This window comes from Hyla sarda, chromosome 4, assembly GCF_029499605.1.
Source record: "Hyla sarda isolate aHylSar1 chromosome 4, aHylSar1.hap1, whole genome shotgun sequence".
Lineage (NCBI taxonomy): Eukaryota > Metazoa > Chordata > Amphibia > Anura > Hylidae > Hyla > Hyla sarda.
The window spans coordinates 255,169,963-255,192,214 of record NC_079192.1 but is presented as its reverse complement, the minus strand read 5'-3'; the positions used below and the strand labels follow the sequence as shown (position 1 = coordinate 255,192,214).

At 39.7% G+C, this 22,252-nt stretch overlaps 1 protein-coding gene across 3 annotated transcripts in view; it reads left to right on the top strand.

The window, feature by feature from the left end:
• ADAMTS20 (ADAM metallopeptidase with thrombospondin type 1 motif 20) overlaps positions 1 to 22,252 on the top strand; it is a 306,378-nt gene that overhangs the window by 188,784 nt on the left and 95,342 nt on the right. For all 3 annotated transcript variants that reach the window (XM_056573961.1, XM_056573960.1, XM_056573962.1), the window contains exons 16-24: positions 918 to 1,013; positions 3,492 to 3,658; positions 7,081 to 7,210; positions 7,594 to 7,720; positions 10,111 to 10,321; positions 11,945 to 12,109; positions 13,763 to 13,927; positions 16,588 to 16,707; positions 17,349 to 17,456. In XM_056573961.1, coding sequence (XP_056429936.1) covers positions 918 to 1,013; positions 3,492 to 3,658; positions 7,081 to 7,210; positions 7,594 to 7,720; positions 10,111 to 10,321; positions 11,945 to 12,109; positions 13,763 to 13,927; positions 16,588 to 16,707; positions 17,349 to 17,456 — 1,289 coding nt within the window. The remainder of the gene's footprint in view (positions 1 to 917; positions 1,014 to 3,491; positions 3,659 to 7,080; positions 7,211 to 7,593; positions 7,721 to 10,110; positions 10,322 to 11,944; positions 12,110 to 13,762; positions 13,928 to 16,587; positions 16,708 to 17,348; positions 17,457 to 22,252) is intronic.

Below are 22,252 nucleotides of genomic sequence, written 5' to 3'. Positions count from 1 at the left end.
CACCATTACTGACCCACCGCCAAACCGGTCATGCTGGAGGATGTTGCAGGCAGCAGAATGTTCTCCACGGAGTCTCCAGACTCCAGTCTCCAGATGTCTGTCAAATGTGCTCAGTGTGAACCTGCTTCCATCTGTGAAGAGCACAGGGTGCCAGTGGCGAATTTGCCAATCTTGGTGTTCTCTGGCAAATGCCAAATGTCCTGAACAGTGTTGGGCTGTAAGCACAACCCCCACCTTAGGATGTCGGGCCCTCATACCACCCTCATAGAGTCGGTTTCTGACTGTTTGAGTGGACACATGCACATTTGTGGCCTTCTGGAGGTCATTTTGCAGGGCTCTAGCAGTGCTCCTCCGGCTCCTCCTTGCACAAAGGCGGAGGTAGCGGTCCTGCTGCTGGGTTGTTGCCCTCCTGTGGCCTCCTCCACGTCTCCTGATGTACTGGCCTGTCTCCTGGTAGCACCTACATACTCTGGACACTACGCTGACAGACACAGCAAACCTTCTTGCCACAGCTTGCATTGATGTGCCATCCTGGATGAGCTGCACTACCTGAGCTACTTGTGTGGGTTATAGCCTCCGTCTCACGCTACCGCTAGAGCACCGCCAGCATTCAAAAGTGACCAAAACATCAGCCAAGAAGCATAGGAACTGAGAAGTGGTCTGTGGTCACCACCTGCAGAACCACTCCTTTATTGGGTTTGTCTTACTAATTGCCTATAATTTCCACCTGTTTTCTGTTCCATTTGCACAACAACATGTGAGATTTATTGTCAATCAGTGTATCTTCCTGAGTGGACAGTGTGATTTCACAGAAATGTGATTGACTTGGAGTTACATTGTTTTGTTTAAGTGTTCCCTTTATTTTTTTGAGCAGTGGTTAATGATATAAACCATTCTGTTTTATTTACTTTTTCTAGGATATAATATTATTGTGAAAATTCCAGCTGGGGCAACAAACATTGATGTACATCAGCATAGCTACTCTGGTCGCCCCGATGATGACAACTACCTGGGTGGGTAAATAAAAACATACAGTTTTTTAAATGCTTATGTAACTTCGGTTATGTTCTCACAGTCCATTTTCATATGTATTTTACTTTAAAACATGTGTCCTTAATCCCTTTCGCTATAGGACGTATGGATACGTCCCAGCACCGGACACGATCGCGCACTGGAACATATGCATATGTCATAGCGATCTTGGGCACTGCCGCGGGCAGCGCATGGTATGGGCGGCGGAACCTGGCTGTCCATCACAGCCAGAGTCCCACCGCAGCTGCCGGAGCCGCGACCGAGCCGATCCCAGCAGCATTAACCCTGTAGATGCGTGATCAATCCCATAGATGCACGCTCCCCCTGTTCACCAACGGTGGCGCAGCAATACGATCGCGGGTCGCCATTGGTTGCTATGGCAGTAGGAGTTCAGATCATGAATTCCTGTCTTCCTGCCACGGAAGCCTGTGAGATCCAGCCACAGGCTGGATCGCACAGGCTGTACAGTGTGCAACTGATCACACTGTGCTGCAGTACAAATGTATTGCAGCATAGTATAACCTGTAAAAAGTATAAAAAAATTTATAAAAAGTTCTTCAGTAAAAGTATGCAGTGTAAAAAATAAATAAAAAAAATGCCCCTTTCCCAATAAAAGCCCTGTATTATCATCAAAAAAGATCAAAAACACAAATCATATACATAAAAGGCATTGCCACGTCCGTAATTACATGTACTATAAAACCATAATGTAAATTATCCCGCACGGTGAACACCGTAAAAAATAAATAAATAAATACATTTAAAAAAAAAAAAGTGCAAAATTCGCCAATTTTGGTACAAATAGCAGAATAAAAAAGATCAAAAGGTAGCACGTATCGCAAAAATTATACCAATAAAAAGTACTGTTCATCCCACAAAAAATAAGCCCTTACTCAATGGCGTCAGATGAAAAATTAAAAAGTTATGGCTGTTGGAATATTAATGGCAGAAAAAGAATTCTGCTCAGAAAAGAAAAAAGAACATAGAAAGCTATATAAAATGGGTATCGCCATAATCGTACTGACCCACAGAATAAATATAACCTAACTTATACCGCACAGTGTACACCATAAAATATAATTGAAAAAAATGCCAGAAATTTTCCAGTTTTTCACAATATTTTGGAGTTTTTCACAAAAAAATGCTGCATGTGTCAATAAAAATGCACCACTTATATAAAGTACAATATGTCACGAAAAAACTATCTCAGAATCGCTCCGCTCAGAAAAAATATTCTAAAGTTATTACCATTTAAAGAGATACATGTCAAATTAAAAAAAAAGAGCCTGGTCATTAAAGGAGTAGTCCAGTGGTGACCCAGTGGTGAACAACTTATCCCCTATCCTAAGGATAGGGGATAAGTTTGAGATCGCGGGGGGTTCGACCGCTGGGGCCCCCTGCGATCTCCTGTACGGAGCTCCGACAGCCCGCGGGAAGGGGGCGTGTCGACCTCCGCACGAAGCGGCGGCCGACACGCCCCCTCAATACAACTCTATGGCAGAGCCGAAGCGCTGCCTTCGGCAATCTCCGGCTCTGCCATAGAGATGTATTGAGGGGGCGTGTCGGCCGCCGCTTCGTGCGGGGGTCGACACCCGTTATCTGGCCGGAGAGCCTGGCCCCCGTACAGAGGGATCGCAGGGGGCCCCAGCGGTCGGACCCCCCGCAATCTCAAACTTATCCCCTATCCTTAGGATAGGGGATAAGTTTTTCACCACAGGACTACCCCTTTAAGGTAAAAAAATTTGCCCGTCCTTAAGGGGTTAAAATCGCTAAAACTTTGCATCTGTATTTGTGAAATGAATATGCTCTATGTAAGTCTATGGAAAAGTGGTTGTCCATGCACACATTATGTAAAAAACAAAAAGCTTCCCATAGACTTAAAGGGGTATTCCAGGCCAAAACTTTTTTTTATATATCAACTGGCTGCGGAAAGTTAAACAGATTTGTACATTACTTCTATAAAAAAAAATCTTAATCCTTCCAATAGTTATTAGCTTCTGAAGTTGAGTTGCTGTTTTCTGTTTAACTGCTTTCTGATAACTCACGTCACGGGAGCTGTGCAGTTCCTATGGGGATATTCTCCCATCATGCACAGCTCCCGGGACTTGACATCATCATTGAGCAGTTAGACAGAAAACTTCAGAAGCTAATAACAATTGGAAGGATTAAGATTTTTTAATAGAAGTAATTTACAAATCTGTTTAACTTTCCGGAGCCAGTTGATATATAAAAAAAAGTTTTGGCCTGAAATACCCCTTTAACATAGAGCACATGAATTTTGCAAATACAGTTGCAATATTAATACTGTGTGAGCTAGCCTTACATTATTAGTCAGAAAAAAAAGCTGTACTTATAAAAGTTAATTATTTTCATACTAAAACTGCTAGTAGAGTTTATGGTTATCAAAAATAGTTTCTACAGTTTTTATGCTATAGCTAACATATTGTGCTTTGTTTCAGCTTTGTCAGATGGTAAAGGGAATTTTGTCCTCAATGGAAATTTTGTAGTGAGCAGGTTTAAAAGGGAAATAACTACACAAGGTGCTGTATTGGAATATAGTGGTTCAGACAACGTCATAGAAAGAATAAATTGCACTGACCGCCTGGAAGAAGATTTAATCCTTCAGGTAAAGTGGTTTGTAACTTAAAGGAAAACGGTCACCCGTTCACCCGCACTATACCTGATACACCGGGTTATAGTGCGGGTGAACAGGAGACCGATGCAGCATCTCGGACTGCTATACCTACCTGCAGTCCAGAACCCCGATCCTCTGAAGGTCTCCCTTTTTCAGTGCTGACTTGCCCGGCAGGCCTGCCAGCTGTATTTAAATATTCCTAAGCACTTTTCACATGAGCGCTCATGCCTACTGAGCGCTCACGTGACCAATGCTTAAGAATATTTAAATCCAGCCAGCGGGCCCGCCTCCAGAGCGCAAGTTAGAGCTGAAAGAGTGGGACCTTCGGAGGAACGGGGTTCTGGACTGCTGGTATGTATAGCAGTCCGAGACCTCGCATCGGTATCCTGTTCACCCGCACTATAACCCGGTGTATCGGGTTATAGTGCGTGTGAACGGGTGACTGTTTCCCTTTAATTATTATTTTTATAACTTAAAAATGTGCAAAGCTCAGCCAATAAATTTAGGGCATTAACAATAATTTTGCAGTGCATTCCCTTCAAAGTCTTCCCTGACTCTTCAGGGGCTGCAGCATTGCCCTATTCTGTGGAGCTGTTCTGTGCTGCAATACCCTGCACAGCCCAGATGTTGAACCTCCACCAACCATAACTTTTTTTAGCAAATGAAAATACAGTGATCCCCCGACCTACGATGGCCCCGACATACGATAATTTCAACAAACGATGGCCTCTCAGAGACCAAGATATGTTGAAGGCAGCATCAACATACGATGCTTTTGTATTTCGGGACCATCGCATAAACAGCTATCCGGCAGCGCAGACTGCTTCAACTACCGCCAGATAGCCGTTTACTGTGCCCCGTGTGCTCCGGTGAGTGTCACTCACCTGTCCCTGATGTTCCAGACCGTCCTCTTCATGCTTCGTTGCATGGCCATCGCTCTCCTTCGTCGTTATCACGTCCCTGCACACACCGTCCTGTCATCCAATAGGAGCAGCGTGCTGACGGTGATGGAGAGCGACGATCCAGGGCATCGGTGACGGTCCGGAGTGGCGGGGATACCCCGGACACGTGATGACAGCGATGGAGAGCGACGATCCAGGGCAGCGGTGGTGGTCCAGAGCGGTAGGGACACGTTGAGTATAACTTTGTATATTATTAGAGCACGGATCCCTCAGCATACGATGGATTCAAGTAACGATGGTTCATTTGGAACAAATTACTATCGTATGTTGAGGGATCACTGTAACTTGCAACATTCGATCAATGAGTCTAAAAGTACAGGGTGGGCCATTTATATTGATACACCTTAATAAAATGGGAATGTGGCACATTAATATATGTGAGGGGGGAAACTTTTCAAGATGGGTGGTGACTATGGTGGCCATTTTGAAGTCGGTCATTTTTAATCCAACTTTAGTTTTTTCAATAGGAAGAAGGTCATGTGACACATCACACTTATTGGGAATTTCACAAGAAAAACAATGATGTGCTTGGTTTTAACTTAACTTTATTCTTTCATGAGTTATTTACAAGTTTCTTACCACTTATAAAATGTGTTCAATGTGCTGCCCATTGTGTTGGATTGTCAATGCAACCCTCTTCTCCCACTCTTCACACACTGATAGCAACACCGCAGGAGAAATACTAGCACAGGCTTCCAGTATCCGTAGTTTCAGGTGCTGCACATCTCGTATCATCACTGCATAGACAATTGCCTTCAGATGACCCCAAAGATAAAAGTCTAAGGGGGTCAGATCGGGAGACCTTGGGGGCCATTCAACTGGCCCGCGACAACCAATCCACTTTCTAGGAAACTGTTCATCTAGGAATGCTCAGACCTGACACCCATAATGTGGTGGTGCACCATCTTGCTGGAAAAACTCAGGGAACATGCCAGCATCAGTGCATAAAGAGGGAAGCACATCATCATGAAGCAGTTTCGCATATCCAATGGCCTTGAGGTTTCCATTGATGAAGAATGGCCCCACTATCTTTGCACCCCATATACCACACCATACCATCAATTTTTGTGTTCCAACAGTCTTGGAGGGATCTATCCAATGTGGGTTAGTGTCAGACCAATAGCGGTGGTATTGATTGTTAACTTCACCATTCACTTAAAAGTTTGCCTCATCACTGAACAAATTCTTCTGTCTAAACTGAGGGTCCTGTTCCAATTTTTTTTTTTGCCCATTCTGCAGCACCTGAAACTACGGATACTGGAAGCCTGTGATAGCATTTCTCCTGCGGTGTTGCTATGAGTGTGTGAAGAGTGGGAGAAGAGGGTTGCATTGACAATCCAACACAATGGGCAGCACATTGAACACATTTTACAATTGGTAAGAAACTTGTAAATAACTCATGAAAGAATAAAGTTACGTTAAAACCAAGCACGCCATTGTTTTTCTTGTGAAATTCCCAATAAGTTTGATGTGTCACATGACCCTCTTCCTATTGAAAAAACAAAAGTTGGATTCAAAATGGCCGACTTCAAAATGACTGCCATAGTCACCACCCATCTTGAAAAATTTCCCCCCTCCCATATACTAATGTGCCACAAACAGGAAGTTAATATCACCAACCATTCCCATTTTATTAAGGTGTATCCATATAAATGGTCCACCCTGTACATTTACAGGTTGGTCATGTGTATTTTGGAGAGATACAGAAAAATGTTGAACACTTTGGTGTAAAATTTTGTACAATTTATGGAAACGTAATAATTTGGGGGCGTTGGGTATACCCTTTCAGTATATGTACTATAAGTTTTAATGATAGCTCCTTAGAATCAATAAAAAAAACTATAGCAATATTTGAATTTGATTTATTGTAATACTGTATGTATGTCAAACAGATATTTTCTGCCTGTTGAAACATACAACATAGCATGATATTAAAATCTGAAAAATTTTGCTTAAAAAATACCATTCAGGAAGTTAAGGGTTCTGCTGGAGACATTTAGCACCAGGAGGGATTTGGAAAGGGTCTTCCTTTCCTTTCTTTTGTATATTTCCACCTCCTATGGAACTGGTCCAATCTTCATCTTCCCTCTTTCTGGATTACAGGTGATGGAGACTGGTGCTATCATGAAGAGGGAAAAGGGAGAAAAGGACTCTTTCCAAGTCCAATAGAGCCCTTAAGCTTGTGAGTGCATTTATACTAAGAAAAAGCGTCCAGTGTGTTATGCTATGCGTTACATGTTTTGACTAGATTTGTCAAGGCAGACATATCATAATGTCAGTGTTTACATAACACTTAAACTCTGTGAAGATTTTTCCAATTATGCTACAGATGTTTTGTTCTTTTCATTGATGCAATATTTAGTGGTAAAGGCAGCGTAGTATCACTTTTTTGTAAAAGCAAAATGTTTACATGCAACATTTACTATTGTAATTTAATCAATCTGGTTGCAGATCTTATGTGTTGGAAATTTATACAACCCTGATGTACGGTATACATTCAGTATTCCTATTGAGGATAAATTAATTCAATTTACCTGGAGCAGGTATGGACCATGGCAAGCCTGCAACAAGATATGCCAAGGTAAACCTTTATATATATATATATATATATATATATATATATATATATATATATATATATATATATAAAATGTGTGTGTGTGTGTGTACAGAGATATAAATATATTGAATTAATTGAATTGAGCGGTGTATAAATGCCCTGCACATATCACTTGTATTCACTTGAGAAGGCCAGTGTGAGACTGGTGAAACGTTGTCTTTGATTGCTTTTCTATATATATTGTAATAGGGAAAACATTCAAATTGTAGTTTAAGTACATACCTTATTTATGATAATACTTCATGTAAAATGATGTAATTTTTATTCTTATTTAAATAAAAAAGTATGAAACAAAGTTCTTAGAATTTAGCATATGTTAAATATATATGTTTGAAATGTTACAGGTGTTCGCAAAAGAAAGGTGACTTGCCAACGTAAAAGTGAACAAGCTGTTGTTTCTGATCAAAGATGTGAATATTTGTCTCGACCAGAGCCCATTACTGAGTCATGTAACGTAGACTGCCAGTTAAGGTAAATGTATATGAATATATATATATATATACAGTGGTCCCTCAACATACGATGGTAATTGGTTCTAGGCAGACCACCGTATGTTGAAACCATTGTATGTTGAGGGAACACTGACACTATACATGGAGGCACACAGATGCTCAATGATACTCAGTTTGCCACTCCGGCTCGTCAGTTTGCCACTCTTCTGCTGTATCACTATGTCGCCGCTGCCCTGCACCGTTGCTCTCCATCGCCATCATCATGCCACCACTCACGCCTCCCCTATTGGACGATGAAGCGACGTGAGCAGCAGCGGAGGGTGACGGTGCAGGGCAGTGGCAGCAGAAGAGCGGTGAACTGACTGGCCGGAGCAGCAGGGACATGTAAGTATCATTGAGCAGGGCATTTTTGCGGTGGCCCGACACACAGAAGCAACGTATGTTGATGCTGCCTTCATTAAACGAAGAGGCCAATATATGTTGAAAGGATCCATCATATGTCGGGGGGACCACAGTTTTTAATTGTCTATGACTTGATTTTAGTTGAGCATAGATAATTGCTCAGGAGAAGGCAGCAGAAGCTGGAGACTGAGCCATAAAGATGCATTTAATGGCATTCTACAGCTTATCTATTGTGATATATGGATGCTATAAAAGTTCAAGATTTTTAATAAAAACCCTATTAGCCACAAATAGCATTTTGTAAGAAACAAATATTAGGGATTTGCTATTTTTGAAATCACAGATGGATACATACTTAAATTTTTAGAATAGTTTATATCTATGTTTTTATTATATATAAGCACCAGTACATTTAGGGGTCTTTACATACATCAATGAGGTTTAAAGTGAATGGATCAACTATTTTTTTTTTTTATTAGTTTAAACCAGATAATCATATTCTTTTTCGTCTTATCTGTTTTTATTTTTATTAAATGTGGCAAAGTGGCTTTTATAAACAATTAAATGGACCATAAAAACCTGTAGTCTGGAGCTGAAGCATTGTTTTCTATGTTGGTGTTTTCTTGGCATGCTGTGTGATCTGCGCAGTCATGATTGTTTAGAGGTGGAAAGGAAGTGAGCTGTGACCTAATGACAGTGCTGGATTGTGGGTTATACATATATATAAATATATATATATATATATATATATATATATAATAATAATTCAGCTTGCAATAAACTGGAATTAAAAAAAAAAAGTGATCTTTACTGGACAGGAAATATCAACCTATTAGGTTTAGTGGCTAGCTGAAAACTGCATAAAAAAGAGTAAAACAAAATAATAGTTAGCTACATAATAAATAAATAAAAAAAAAAAAAAATTCTACAAAAAACTGTCTTAATTCTTAGAGCAAATAGGTACCAGATTTATCAAATTGTATCAGCCTGATTGATAAATCTGTCATATCTGAAGACTATCTACTCTAAGTTAAGACCCACTATTAGTTTGCTCACTTCAAAACAGAATCATATGCCAATATTTTGGTGTATTTAAACTATACATTTATTACCAAAGTCACAACTATTTTACAGAGCCATGCCCTTTTTTTATGACCTGATAGAAAAGTGTCATGAATGTGCTGCATATTTGCTCGTGATTGGTACAAGATATTGTTTTTAAGGTTGCTTTTGAAAGTGGGGGAAGTCAAATCACTTGTGGTAGTGAGTTCCAGAGAATGAGGGATAAATGAGAGAAATCCTGGGGAGGATTGTGTCAGGAGCAGACAAGTGTATAATGAAGACAGGTGATTATGTGGGGGGAGGTATCGGGAGATGTATGAAGGAGACAGGTTGAGGGTGGGTTTAAGTAGCACAACAGTGTTAGATGGGAGGCCACAGAGAACGATGTTGTTGTTTGTTTGGGAAAAGTGTGTAATCAAGAAACATTTTTAGGGTAGGGTCACACACAGCGCAGCGTATTTGACTCTGCAGATGCACTGCTGGCAGTTACAGAGTGTAGCTCTGTGTGTCTGCTCGTATCGGCGGATTTCCCACTGACAGTCACGAGCTGACACACAGAGCTACCCGACCACAGCAGGGAGCTCGCTCTTCAGTCTTAGGCAGCAATAGTAGTAAGGGCTTTGCTGTGTAATTGTAAAGACAATGACCCAGATTTATCAAACTGTATGAGAGAAAAAGTGGAGTGATTTTTTCCCCCCCAGCAACCAATTACAGCTCAGCTAATGAGCTCTGGTAAAGTGAAACCTAAGCTGCGGTAGCTGTGGGTAAATTCTCTCCAGTTTTACTCACACACATTTTGATAAATCTGGGCCATGTGTTATCCACTATAACCAAAACCCTAAATTCATAACTGTAGAGTTATTCTTAGTTTTTTGTTTTTGTAAGCAATGAAAAAGCGATTAACATACTGTGTTCTTGTGCTGTTGAATGGTTTTCTACATAAAGGTGGTATGTTACTAGCAAAAGCGAATGTTCATCACAGTGCGGGCCTGGGCATCGGACGCTGGATGTACGCTGTATAAAATATTCCTCTGCAAGAGGTATGCCCACACCTGTGGAAGATAAGTTTTGTATCAGCCACCCTAAGCCTCCAGTCCGTGAATCTTGCCATGGAAACTGTCTTTTAGCCAGCTGGCGATATACAGAATGGTCCCAGGTAAGGATTTATTTGTTGTATAGTTTTACATTATAAGTTAGGTGATATGCAGATAGGTAGAACACAATGAATGACACCACTTTGCCTAGGTAAATGCAAATTTGCTTCACAGTAGGCATTAAAGTGGATTTTTTGACTACTAAACATTACAGTAGCCAGTTGTGCAGTTTTACCATATAGTCTTATTGAAAATACCTTACTTGTGTTTTATTTGTGAATAACCTTTATTGTGGCCGAGAATCATCTTAATGGGTACTCAGATTTAAGAAAAAAAATAAAGGGGCTTGCTAAACGTATAAAAGTATAGTGCATACTTACCTTGCTGAGTCCAGTGTTGGTACTCATATTCACCCTACTAACCTAATGATGCGCTCTACCAGCTCTGCTGATGACATGGAGAACACACTGCAGCCAATCTTTGAGGCTGCAGTGTGTTAGGAATGTTATCCGGAGAACCAGGAAAATGTGTCATCATGGTAAGTAAACAGAGTAGTAGGGTGGATAGGAGTACCAGCACTGAACTCAGCAAGAAGAGTATTCTCTTTTTACACCTCTAGAAGGCCGTAGTTTATTTATTTATTTTTTTTCATTAAAATCATGCTGAGAGCTAAGTGTCAAGGAGGCTGTGTAAGCTGCAGGATAAATGCCTACTCCCTCCCCCACCCCTCCCTGCCTTGACTCATTAAAAAGAGAAGGTTGGAATTCTGTGACTCAGCACAGCCTCTTTTGACACTTCAGCTCTGAGCATGATCTAGAGCTGACAAATGCCTTTTAAGCCATTTTGATCTAAAAGTGCAACTAGTATTACAATTATTATTTATGAATGTATTTATTTTTAATTTACAAATAGGGTATACATGTCTAATTGCAGGAGAAAATACTGCACTCTCTAGAATGGTGCCCCAGATCTCTTCGTTGAGTGCTCTGGCCCGCCAATGCCAAGACCAATTTATCTTGGAAGGTGGGGTCTGGCGCACTCAGTGGAGAGAGACCGGGCCCTGTTCTTTGGCCATTGATTGACTGAGTGGCCCCTCGACCCTGAGAACAGCTTTTGTTTGAGTGCACATCAGGGAAAGACAGGGCCCCACTCTAAAGAACGCAGGGTGCCCCCCTTAAACTATGCTGTGTATTGGCGATATGTTTTTAAGAACTGGAACTATTGGTGATTAATGTGATTGTATCACAAGTTTGGGGATACCTAATATATGTATGTTTTGTGTGATTAAATTAAAATTTATTTAAAAAATGTTTTGTCTATAAAATCCTCATTCCTGCTGAAATGCTAGGGCTGCTGGTCAGATGACTTAGGAAGACTTTGTCAGTACTAGAATCTGCATTGATTGCAATACAGAAGGGGTTAAACAACCAGGATTTTTCTCCAATTCCAGCGATCAGTGTTAACTTCAGCTATCTTCCAGTGAGTGGTCGCACAGATTTGTGTGAATGCGGGAAGGGGAAAACTTTAACTTGTCATTAAAGGATTTTTCCTGCAGGATTTTTCCAGGATTCATCCTGATTATGTTATTAAAAAATATTATTGCAGCATTTTACCATTGTTAAGGATATATATATATATATATATGATTATGTTTTTAATTTTTTTATGTATTTTCTAAATGGCAGTGCACTCAGAGCTGTGGAAGGGGAGTGCAGACAAGAGAAGCTTATTGTATGAACAATTTTGGTCATCGTTTGGCTGATAGAGAATGTAGCGAAGAGCAAAAAGTAGTGACCCAGAGCTGTAATGAACATTCTTGCCCTGTTTGGACTACCAGTGAGTGGAGTGAGGTAATAAGTAGTTGCAGAATCAAATCTCTATTTTTAGGGTACATTCACACGTACACAGACTTGATGCGTAGGATTTGATGCACAGGATTTTCTGCAGCAGATTTCAGTGTAAACTTTATGACTGAGCACAACTTCTAATCTGCAGTTACAAATCCTGCAGATCACATCTGCACAGGATCCTGTATGTGTGAACGTACCCTTAGGTATTAAAGGGGAATGCCAATACATAAGTCCTTATCCCCTATTCACAGGATAGGGGATAAGTGTCTGGTCGTAAGGGATCCAACTGCTGGGACTCCCCGCAATCTCCTGCTAGACATCCCGGCTCTCTCATGCATGGAGCGACCTCTGCTCTGTGCGCTGATTACCGTCGATCACGGCATGAAGTGGTGGCCGACATGCTCCACCATGTATCTCTATGGGTGAACTGGAGATACACAAGTACTGTATCTCCAGCGCTCCTATAGAAATGCATGGAAGGGGCATGTCCACCAGTGGGTGGCCGCTGCGATCAGACACTTATCCCCTATCCTGTGGATAAGGAATAAGTACTTATGTGCCAGAGTTCTCCTTTAGTGATTCCAGTTTGTTTCCAATCAGAGTGCAGCTTTTATTTTGTATTCTGCTCTTGAAACTTGAAAGCTGAGCTGCAATTGGTTGTTATGTGTGACAAAGACAGTTTTTCTTTTAGATATAACTATGCCTTAAAATGTTTTCTTGAATTAGTTGAGGCTCTTTTTACTTCATGTTTTTGGTGCATGGATGGTGTATACACAAGAAATACAACCTTTCTATATAGTGACATGTCCATAAAACATATTATACATCAGGGTATACATTTTGTGGGACCATTTAAAATGATCCTGCTGAATAAATTGTGAATTTAGCTTGACAGGTTGAGTATGTTTTTTAAATATGTTCAGGACAAGAAATATATACATAAACAAGTCGATGCACTTATATTTATATTCATGTACCCATTCCCAAATTTATGCCAACCTACAGTATACTATGAGTGTGTAAACTTTTAAGATTGACAGGTCACGGAGTAGCAATAATGGAGTTCATATTGACTACATTTACTGACTATCCTCTTCACTTATTTTTTTAGGTAGCTACATAGATAACCATTGCATTCCAAATGATGCCATGGACTGGAGTATTGTAGGGAATACCTGGCAAACACAGAATGTGAGTTAGAGTATAACAAAGACACAATGGGGATGATAAATAACGGTTTAATTTATACAATTTAGACTAGCAGTCTACAAATGCACCAGATTTATAACAGTGGCTCATCCTGTGTGTAAATCTAACACATCTTTGTCTAGTCCAAGCTGGCACTGTTTATTAGTAGGTTTAGTTTTATGCCAAAATTGTCCACCAAAATTTGCCATATTTTTGGTGCATCTAAGCATATTTTTATTGAACCCATGTCCCATTCCGTTAAACTACACCCCTTATCAAGAAAGGTGAAAAAGTTTTAAAACTATTTCAATAAATCAAGTTATTTATAGGCCACCTTTTGTGTCTCCCAGTCAAAGTGCTGTGATGCAGATGCCTAAAATTGCCTCATTGTCATTGTACCTTTAAATAAGATAACTGATAAATGAGTCAACATTTTTTTTTTTTTACTGTCGCTATTTTCATTAGTGTCTTGTGACATGTGGAAAAGGCATGAGGCATCGTCATGTAGCATGCATATTAAATGACGAACATATGAAAGACGATTATTGCAATTCAGACATCAAACCGGACCCTGTCATGCCTTGTGAGCTCCAGGAATGTGCTTATTGGCAAGTTGGCTCTTGGGGACCAGTAAGTATAAATACAATACATTTGTAGTCTTAAAAATGTTTAATATTATATTGTATTGAACCCAATATATATATATTTATATAAAAATTTTCCATAATTTAGTGTAAACATTTTCCATAATTCAGTATTGCATGTGAATACATGTAACTGTAATATACAGTCATGGCTGTAAATGTTGGCACCCCTGACATTTTTCTAGAAAATTAAGTATTTCTCCCTTTGTGTGTATTGGACCTAAACCAAAAAAGAGAGGGAAAAAAAGCAAATTGGACATAATGTCACCCGAAACTCCAAAAATGGGCTGGACAAACTTATTGGCACCCTTAACTTAATATTTGGTTGCACACCCGTTGGAAAAAATAACTGAAATCGGTTGCTTCCTATAACCATCAATGAGCTTCTTACACCTCTCAGCCGGAATGTTGGACCACTCTTCCTTTGCAAACTGCTCCAGGTCTTTCTTATTGGAAGGGTGCCTTTTCCCAACAGCAATTTTAAGTTCTCTCCACAGGTGTTCAATGGTTAGATTTAGATCTGGACTCATTGCTGGCCACTTCAGAACTCTCCAGCGCTTTGTTGCCATCCATTTCTGGGTGGTTTTTGACGTACAGTGGGGATCAAAAGTTTGGGCACCCCAGGTAAAAATTTGTATTAATGTGCATAAAGAAGCCAAGGAAAGATGGAAAAATCTCCAAAAGGCATCAAATTACAGATGAGACATTCATATAATATGTCAAAAAAGTTAGATTTTATTTCCATGATTTACACTTTCAAAATAACAGAAACCAAAGAAATGGCATCTGCAAAAGTTTGTGCACCCTGCAGAATTTATAGCATGCACTGCCCCCAGTGGGACCCAAAATCCGTTGGTAATCCTCAGATTTCATAATGCCTTGCACACATTCAAGGCACCCAGTGCCAGAGGCAGCAAAACTACCCCAAAACATCATTGAACCTCCACCATTTTTCACTGTAGGTTCTGTGTTCTTTTCTTTGTAGGCCTCATTACATTTTTGGTAAACAGTAGAATGTGTTTTACCAAAAGGCTCTATCTTGGTCTCATCTGTCCACAAGATGTTTTCCCAGAAGGATTTTGGCTTACTCAAGTTCTTTTTGGCAAAAAGTAGTCTTGCTTTTTTATGTCTCTGTGTCAGCAGTGGGGTCCTCCTGGGTCTCCTGCCATAGCGTTTCATTTAATTTAATGTTGACTGATAGTCTGCGCTGACACTGATGCTCCCTGAGTCTGCAGGACAGCTTGAATATCTTTGGAACTTGTTTGGGGCTGCTTATCCACCATCCTGACTATCCTGCGTTGACACATTTCATCAATTTTTCTCTTCCGTCCACGCCCAGGGAGATTAGCTACAGTGCCATTGGTTGCAAATGTCTTGATAATGTTGCGAACTGTGGACAAAGGCAAATCTAAATCTCTGGAGATGGACTTGTAAAGTTGAGATTGTTGATATTTTTCCTCAGACAGTTCTCTTCTCCTCTTTCTGTTGTCCATGCTTAGTGTGACACACACAGACACACACAATGCAAAGACTAAGTGAACTTCTCTCCTTTTTATCTGCTTTCAGGTGTGATTTTTTTATATTGCCCACACCTGTTGTTTGCCCCCAGGTGAGTTTAAAGGAGCATCACATGCTTGAAACAATCTTATTTTTCCACAATTTTGAAAGGGTGCAAATAATTTTGTCCAGCCCATTTTTGGAGTTTGGTTTGACATTATGTCCAATTTGCTTTTTTTCCTTCCTTTTTTGGTTTAGTTCCAATACACACAAAGGGAATAAACATGTGGATAGCAAAACGTGTTACTGCAATCCTTTTCTGTGAGAAATACTTCATTTTCTAGAAACATTTCAGGGGGGCCAACGTTTACGGCCATGACTGTATGTTATTGCAAAAATGTGTTATCTTCCTTCCCAAGCAGAAAATAAAAGCAAGAAAAGAGGGAGATGCAGCTTTAGTTTATTACTCAGTGTTTCTGCGTATGAATGAGAGATGGAGAGAGCAGCAATAAGAAAAATATATTTGGCTTAGAGAACAGTTCTTATCTCTTTATGTGCTGTGGCTGCCATGAAAATAATAATAAAAAAAAAAATAAAATACTCTCCTACCTCATCCCTCGAAGTTCACCTTGTAAGTCTAACAGTCCCCCGCTAAATTCTTCAGCTGCCACTTCTGAGATGCAGTTGTCACAGCAGTGACTGCCCACTCACTGGGCAACTACTGGTTGCAGTGTAGTCCTGTCTCTCTTGTGATCAGACACTTATCATTGGTATATGCATTATGGATATTTACATCTTTTACCCATTTATCATTTAATTCAAATTAATACCAAAGGAAAACTGTAGTGGTATATAACTTATCCCTTGCGCATGAAGGAAGCATTTCGTCCCGCATGACATGGCGCCGCCGCTTCATGCAAGGGACAGACACGCCCCCATCCTGCGCACTGCCAGGGTTCCGTACAGGAGATCGATGGGGCCCCCAGCGGTCATACCCCTTGCGATCTATAACTTATCCCCTATCCTTCAGATAGGGCATAAGTTATATACCACTACAGTTTTCCTTAAGTATGAATGTATCTATTCATGCAGAAACCATGTATATTTGATAACAGTTTTAATGCTCATTGTAAAAACATCCTTTTACAGTGTTCCACTACTTGCGGACATGGCTACCAACTGCGCACAGTAAAATGCAGTACAGGAAACAATGGGATATCTTTGGATGAACGTGAATGCAATGCAGCTTCTCGTCCTACAGATAGTCAGGCAAATAACTGTTTTGTTCATTTTTTTTTTTCCAACAAAGTCAAGTAAAATTATTGAATTATTGTTAGTATATACATTATCATTTCTGTCCTAGATATTTTATTTTGAAGAATGCTATCTCTGTTGTCAAGTGCTGATACTCTTTTTGTTTTACACATACAAGTTATTTTTTCTTTTTTGAGGAGCAAAATGGAGGCAATAAATACTGTGGTTGCACAAAACTGAGGCAACATGAAGGAGTTTTGTATTATAGCTCATTCTTTGCTCCATTTTTACAACTATTATGGCAAAAAGGGCATTTGAAAGCATCCCTATGAGTACAATCTAGATAATAATTTTTGCTCCTGCAGTGGTACTGCCATTTGGTGTTTTTTAACTACATTTTTTCTCTGTGGTTAGCTCATTTTGTACTTCCAGTTACAAGTTGTAAATTGTTGATAATGTTACCTTTATTTAAATGTTAAATATTTTTTTATGTTATAACATTTTTTATGTTATTTACGTCTTTAAAACTTTGAAATCTATTGTTGGTCTACCCTATGCAAGTTTTTAAACCTCTGTTTTTAATATGCAGTATTGTGTTATATGTAGACCACTGTTCTAATATATGATTGTTATTTATGTTAGTGTTGTATCCACAGGACTGTGAAAGACTTCCTTGTCCAACACATTCTCGCATATACCCAACTATCTCTCCTATGGATCAAATACAAAAGAATGCTCAGTGGCGATATGGGTCATGGACTCCAGTAAGTTCCATATTGTCTGTATTTAGTCTACAAAAATGCTTCACAGACATGTTTGCTCACTTTGAAATGATACAAGTCTAGTCATACTGATATGTTGATATTTGTGGAAATTGCTAAGAAATTAAGTTCCATTTTTTCCCCTTTGTTCCTTTTTTTTCTACTCTGTTAGTATTTTCTAATGGTAGTGTGGTGTCCCAGTACCGCGTTTCATGCGGTACTTATTTATCTATGGGTCCCCGTAGCCAGAGTCCCTAGGACTTAGTAATATCTGTTAGTCAGTCTGCCCCTAGTCGCCTCTATTATAGTGTATAGATTCCTAATTTATCCATAGAATAATGTATATAGTATTATTTCTGCATATAAATGGTTAATTACTTGTTTCCATGGTGTCGCAGGGCCTTCGGGTCATGTGATGCGTTCCAAGCCTCATTCTGAATGCATTCCAGGCCTCACTTTGGTATCTCTAGCCTCATTTTGGGTTTTGCAATGTATATAGATCCTTTGATGTAAGCAATCCCATGATACCATGTATAGTGAGTGTCAGACGTTCGGACCAATCAAGATCGCCACGCCCCCTGCCCATATAAGGGAACGGCGGCCATCTTATTTCTCTCTTGTTCCTGGGATAGCAAGCAAGCAAGACCTGTATAGCAGTAATCGCAGTGAGTTAGGCCTGAGCCTTGCGGCAACGGCTGAATGATCTAAATTATAGACTGTGTCATCCCCTAAGCACTCTGCAGTATCACGGGACCCAATATTTCCCCTAAATCTCTGGACGGATCTGCACATCACTCCCTAAATTCAGAGACTATAAGTTTAATGCAAGGTCCGCAACTTCTGCCAATCGCTAAGCAACCTAAGAACTGTTATATGAGACTGTTACTACGCATTGGATATTGCAAGCACTGCAGTAAAGTTATTCAAGTTCAAGTTAAATCTGCTTGTGGACCTTCAGTCATTTCATTGCACCTATCACTTCTGGGAAGGGCGGCGATAGGCCGGAACATAGATTCAGCATACCAGCCCTCACCCTGGCATCACGAGTGACTGGGTTAATATTAACCACTCATATACCAACATCATACCATCCCTACCATACACCCCCAAGGGCTACCACAGTAGATTTTACTTTACTTAATTTTGCCTCTGCTTTTTAACCTAATTTATAAATATGCTTTATGGCAAACTCCATGGACAAAGACACAATAGATTAGACCTTATTGACATGAATGGAATAGTTTACTAGGTATGCCCTGTGACCTGTGCAGAAGGAAGGAAAAGCTGACCTCTGAGCTTCAGTTATTTGGAATAATGGTAGATCCCGCTGTATCAACTGGTGTCACCTTTCACTCCACTCATGTTGAGTGGCAATAGGGAGGACACTGCTGGAAAGTAATCAGTACAGAACAGAAAGTCTTCGGTTAGTGGCCTGACATAGGCATGACTGAAAACTGCAATTATTTGATAATATAAATAGCAAAATGAAAGATTAGGGAAAAAAAATCTTAAAAATAATATTTAACAAAAAACTTGATTTAAAGAATAGGTCTTTCTAAAACCAAATTCCCTTTAACCTCCTATTGACCATTGACGTGTATACACGGCAATCTACCATTAAGAGTGTATGGCGCAGGATCCTGACTCGAGCCTGTGCCATCAGTGTCACCTTCACTAACCTGTCGGTACCAACAGGTAGTGCAGGTGACACTGTTGACAGCGGTACTTACCCTATCCCATGCCCTGCTATGTTTCTCCAGCAATCCTCTTGGTATCTTCAGCTCCGGGCAAGACTTGGAGCATGGGCGGAGCTCAGTGATGTCACCGCTGCGGTTCTCTGCTGGGTCCCACTGCTAGCGAACAGCAGCAGTGACCTCACTGAGCTCCGCCCATGTTCCAAGACCGGCCCGGAGCTGAAGATATTGAAGAGGATTTCCGGAGAACCACAGTACAGAATGGCACAAGGTAAGTACCATTGTTATCAGTGTCACCTGTACTACCTGTCTGTACGGACAGGTTAGTGCAGGTGACACTGATGACAGATTTCCTTTAAATCACCCCCCTTTTCCCATTCTCCACATAAAAAATACGTAAACCCAATAAAAATAAACATATTTAGTATCACCGCGTGTGTAATTGTCTGAAATACAATAAGATAACATTATTTATCCAGTGTGGTGAACAGCGTAAACATAAAAAAATACCAAACTTCAGAAAAAAGAAGCGATCAAAAAGTCAGATCAATACCACCATGGTACTAATAAAAACTAAACACCACTCCGCAAAAAGCACAAAAAAAGAAAAAAAGTTATAGGGGTCAGAAAATTGCAATTAAATTTTATTTATTTTTTAATTAGTAAAACATAACACAAACTATACAAATTGGGTATGGATTTAACCATGCCGACCTAAAATATCATGTAAGGAGAAATTATACTAAACATGTAAGGAGAAATCATACTGAACATATAAGGGGAAATCATACTGAACATGTAAGGGGAAATCATACTGAACATGTAAGGGGAAATCATACTGAACATGTAAGGAGAAATCGTACTGAACATGTAAGGAGAAATCGTACTGAACATGTAAGGAGAAATCGTACTGAACATGTAAGGAGAAATCGTACTGAACATGTAAGGGGAAATCGTACTGAACATGTAAGGGGAAATCATACTGAACATATAAGGAGAAATCATACTGAACATGTAAGGAGAAATCGTACTGAACATGTAAGGAGAAATCGTACTGAACATGTAAGGAGAAATCGTACTGAACATGTAAGGGGAAATCATACTGAACATATAAGGAGAAATCATACTGAATATGTAAGGAGAAATCGTACTGAACATGTAAGGGGAAATTATACTGAATATGTAAGGAGAAATCGTACTGAACATGTAAGGGGAAATCATACTGAACATATAAGGAGAAATCATACTGAACATGTAAGGAGAAATCGTACTGAACATGTAAGGAGAAATCGTACTGAACATGTAAGGAGAAATCGTACTGAACATGTAAGGGGAAATCATACTGAACATATAAGGAGAAATCATACTGAATATGTAAGGAGAAATCGTACTGAACATGTAAGGGGAAATTATACTGAATATGTAAGGAGAAATCGTACTGAACATGTAAGGGGAAATCATACTGAACATGTAAGGAGAAATCGTACTGAACATGTAAGGAGAAATCGTACTGAACATGTAAGGAGAAATCGTACTGAACATGTAAGGAGAAATCGTACTGAACATGTAAGGGGAAATCGTACTGAACATGTAAGGGGAAATCGTACTGAACATGTAAGGGGAAATCGTACTGAACATGTAAGGGGAAATCGTACTGAACATGTAAGGAGAAATCGTACTGAACATGTAAGGGGAAATCGTACTGAACATGTAAGGGGAAATCGTACTGAACATGTAAGGGGAAATTATACTGAACATGTAAGGGGAAATCGTACTGAACATGTAAGGGGAAATTGTACTGAACATGTAAGGGGAAATCGTACTGAACATGTAAGGGGAAATCGTACTGAACATGTAAGGGGAAATCGTACTGAACATGTAAGGGGAAATCGTACTGAACATGTAAGGAGAAATCGTACTGAACATGTAAGGGGAAATCGTACTGAACATGTAAGGGGAAATCGTACTGAACATGTAAGGGGAAATTATACTGAACATGTAAGGGGAAATCGTACTGAACATGTAAGGGGAAATTGTACTGAACATGTAAGGGGAAATCGTACTGAACATGTAAGGGGAAATCGTACTGAACATGTAAGGGGAAATCGTACTGAACATGTAAGGGGAAATCGTACTGAACATGTAAGGGGAAATCGTACTGAACATGTAAGGGGAAATTATACTGAATATGTAAGTGAAAATTATACTGAACATGTAAGGAGAAATCGTACTGAACATGTAAGGGGAAATTATACTGAATATGTAAGTGAAAATTATACTGAACATGTAAGGAGAAATCGTACTGAACATGTAAGAGGAAATTATACTGAACATGTAAGGGAAAATCATACTGAACATGTTAAGAGAAATCGTACTGAACATGTAAGGAGAAATCGTACTGAACATGTAAGGGGAAATCGTACTGAACATGTAAGGGGAAATTATACTGAATATGTAAGGAGAAATCGTACTGAACATGTAAGGAGAAATCGTACTGAACATGTAAGGAGAAATCGTACTGAACATGTAAGGAGAAATCGTACTGAACATGTAAGGAGAAATCGTACTGAACATGTAAGGAGAAATCGTACTGAACATGTAAGGGGAAATCGTACTGAACATGTAAGGGGAAATCGTACTGAACATGTAAGGGGAAATCGTACTGAACATGTAAGGGGAAATTATACTGAATATGTAAGTGAAAATTATACTGAACATGTAAGGGGAAATCGTACTGAACATGTAAGGGGAAATCGTACTGAACATGTAAGGGGAAATTATACTGAATATGTAAGTGAAAATTATACTGAACATGTAAGGAGAAATCGTACTGAACATGTAAGGGGAAATTATACTGAATATGTAAGTGAAAATTATACTGAACATGTAAGGAGAAATCATACTAAACATGTAAAGAGGGATCGTGCTGAACATGTAAGGGGAAATCATACTGAACATGTAAGGGGAAATCATACTGCCGCTACTTGGTTTAGGGCCTCATTAATCAAAACTGCCTAACGGGAAAACTATACTTGTTGGCCATGACTTCCTATCTGTGAAGCTTTCACATTTCCAGAGTTATTTAACTACTAGTGGACTGCTGAA